The sequence below is a fragment of the Galeopterus variegatus genome, unplaced genomic scaffold (genome assembly GCF_000696425.1).
Source record: "Galeopterus variegatus unplaced genomic scaffold, G_variegatus-3.0.2 Scaffold7217, whole genome shotgun sequence".
NCBI lineage: Eukaryota > Metazoa > Chordata > Mammalia > Dermoptera > Cynocephalidae > Galeopterus > Galeopterus variegatus.
In genome coordinates, this window is record NW_007733328.1 from 77482 (window position 1) to 80274 (window position 2793).

The 2793-nt window shown below is 34.0% G+C and overlaps 1 protein-coding gene across 1 annotated transcript in view; it reads left to right on the forward strand.

Annotated features, from left to right (window-relative positions):
• Positions 1–2793, forward strand: part of FAS (Fas cell surface death receptor) — a 16370-nt gene that overhangs the window by 1085 nt on the left and 12492 nt on the right. Inside the window, exon 2 of the mRNA XM_008591721.1 lies at positions 814–979. Within this exon, the coding sequence (XP_008589943.1) occupies positions 814–979 (166 nt within the window). The remainder of the gene's footprint in view (positions 1–813; positions 980–2793) is intronic.

A 2793-nucleotide genomic window follows, 5' to 3' on the forward strand; every position in this document is an offset into this window, starting at 1 on the left:
GGTGAAGAAAATCCTATTCGATTTAGTGGGATATTTATTGTGTGCTTGGATAACCTGTGGGAATTTAATCAAAACCAATCATTTTGTGGTTGTGTATAAAAAGGGAATAAGTAGATGTGCTGACAGCTAAGTATCAGGTTAGATAGAAATCATCACTTTTTATCCTCATAACCCTTGAAGACACAAAGTACTGTTTGCATTTACAGATGTGGAAACTGAGGATCAGGGAGGTTATATAAGTTGCTGAAAGTCATAGTGTTGGTAGCAGAACTGGAATCCAAACCACAGTTGTCTCGAAATTTCTCTTTTCCTAGTCCACTATGCTGCCTCTCATTAGAACTTTATGACAGTAATAATAATAATAATACCACTTATTGGGCACCTATTTATTATTGTGTGCCAGATACTGTGCTAACAGCTTTAAGTTTATTTTTCTATTTAATTATTACTACAAATCTATGAAGAAGAGGTTGTTTCCACTTTACAGATAAAGAAACCAAGATTTGGAAAATTTAAGTGATTTTACCCACAAATACAGGGCAGTAAGTGTGAGATAAATTTTACTTTGAGCAAAGCCCTGGCTCCTGTCATCCATGATGCTATTTCTAATGTGGTTTGGAGAACCCATATTCTGAGCTGCCATGTGGTTGATCTGCTCCTTTCTTGGAGGTAACTCAGGACGAGGTTGGAGTCCCATTATTGACTTCCCTGGTGCACAGCAAATTGAACAACCATTCTGGGCGAGTTATTCCTGTTTAGCAAGTTGCTTAGTTCAGAAATCAATAAAATTCTCTTTATGCTTTTCTTTTACAGGTACTTACCTTTATTGCTGGATCGTTGTCCACAAGTGTTAATGCCCGAGTAACTGATACTAACTCTGAGGGGCTGGAATTGAGGAAGAATGTTACCAAAAATGAAACTCAGTGCATGGAAGGCATGCATCATGGAGGCCAATTCTGCTGTAAGCCATGTCCTGCTGGTATGTTACACAAAACATCCAGAGATTAGAAGGAAAATCAGGGTGAGGAGTAGCACATAGTGATAATCAGTGCAATTTGTTTACAACTTTTGGTTCTCCTTTATTATATAGCATAACTGGGAGGAAAGAAAGCAACTATGAAATTATTTTCCCAAGACTGGTTTTATTCATCTGTATCATACTTGTTTGATATGGTTACAAATAATACAACTGATAAATAACATGCACCTCTGAAATGAGATTTGTGTATTTAGGTTCATTTTTCATGAGCAAAAGAAGACTTATTAAAATAAATTTAATTTATTCTTAAAAAAGATTAAAACTTATGTCAAAACTGATTAGAATATGTCATTATACTAGGGAAGCTCTGAAAGCAAGGGACTTCCACCCTTAAAAGATTTGTCTCAGCACTTATCCTTCAATCAGAAAGTCTTTAAGAAAGCTATTTGTCCTGGCACTGAAGCCTGCAAAATATATTTGCATCTTGCAGCTGAATAAGTAGATGAACTAGAAAAGTAAAGGACAGAAACCAACAATTTTTTATAAATTAGTACTTTGAAGTGCAAACTCATTTTAGACCGGAAATCCTTCAAACACTAGCAAACTAGAAACTACACAACAATGCAATTGTGCAAACTTTTTTTCAACTTGGGGTAGAGTTGACTACTATTAAATACAGATACGGATTTCTCTCAACTGCATTGTGAAGTAAGACAGGAAGGTAAAGGACAACAACGTGCAGGTTTATGCAATAGAGTAATAGAACCAGAGAGGGCTGTAGTAGTAGTTTCATGGTTGGCCTCCCAAGCTTCCCTCACTCAAACTACAAAATAGGCCTGGGTCTTGTTTAAAAAAATATTCTGCCAGTCTCCCTTGGCCTTCTGTTCAGATTTTAATGACTCTTATGGAAAAGTCTCCCTTATAATCTCCCATTTGTACTTAAACCCATTTATACTTACTCTTCTCTGAACAGGAATAAAGAATGGCTTCCTAGTTTTGTTTTGTTTTTTATAACTTGCTAAACACAATCAATTTGCCCTATGAAATGAAATCTTTGTATTTTTAAAACCCTTAATACAAATTAAAACAAAGATAATGTGCTTTGTATATCAAACCGTCAAGTATTTTTGTCTTTGCTTTTCTGGATTTGCTTTGTTTTATTTTCATGTAAGAAGTGATCTTGGCACTGGTGTGTTTGCATGTGAGATAAGAACCCTCATATACCACTATTGGAATGTGAATTGTTACAAACTTTCAAGAAAGAGATTTGGCTATATGGGTCAATAACTTGTAAATGTTCATATCTACTGACACAGTAATCAATTTGTAGGAAAATGCCTTGAGAAAATAATCAAAAATAAAAGAAAATATTTTATGTGTGACATTTGATTATGATGCCCAATGATGTGTGATTGCTTAAGTAAATTTTGGAGTGTTCAATGGCTGGAATAGCATATATTAATCAAAGTCATGTTTCCTGATATACTTATAATATAATTCTTAATTATGTCAATCCCCTTACATGATTTTCAACTGATCTCCTGGCTGGATTAACTGATATTCTCTTTTCTTTTTCTAAAGTATTCTGGATAGCATCAAATGCATGCTGAACACTCTTTCCACTTCTGTTCTTTAGGTTTGTTAAATTTTAGGCTTATTAATATTCAGGCTGCTTCCAAATCTGTTTATCCTTATTGGTGTTGTGATATTAATTTATAATCTAATTAAATATTATATAAATCAATGAAATATGAATACAGAGACAAGACATTTATTTCTATGAAAACTAGGTTAAATGCTTTGGAGAATTTCAG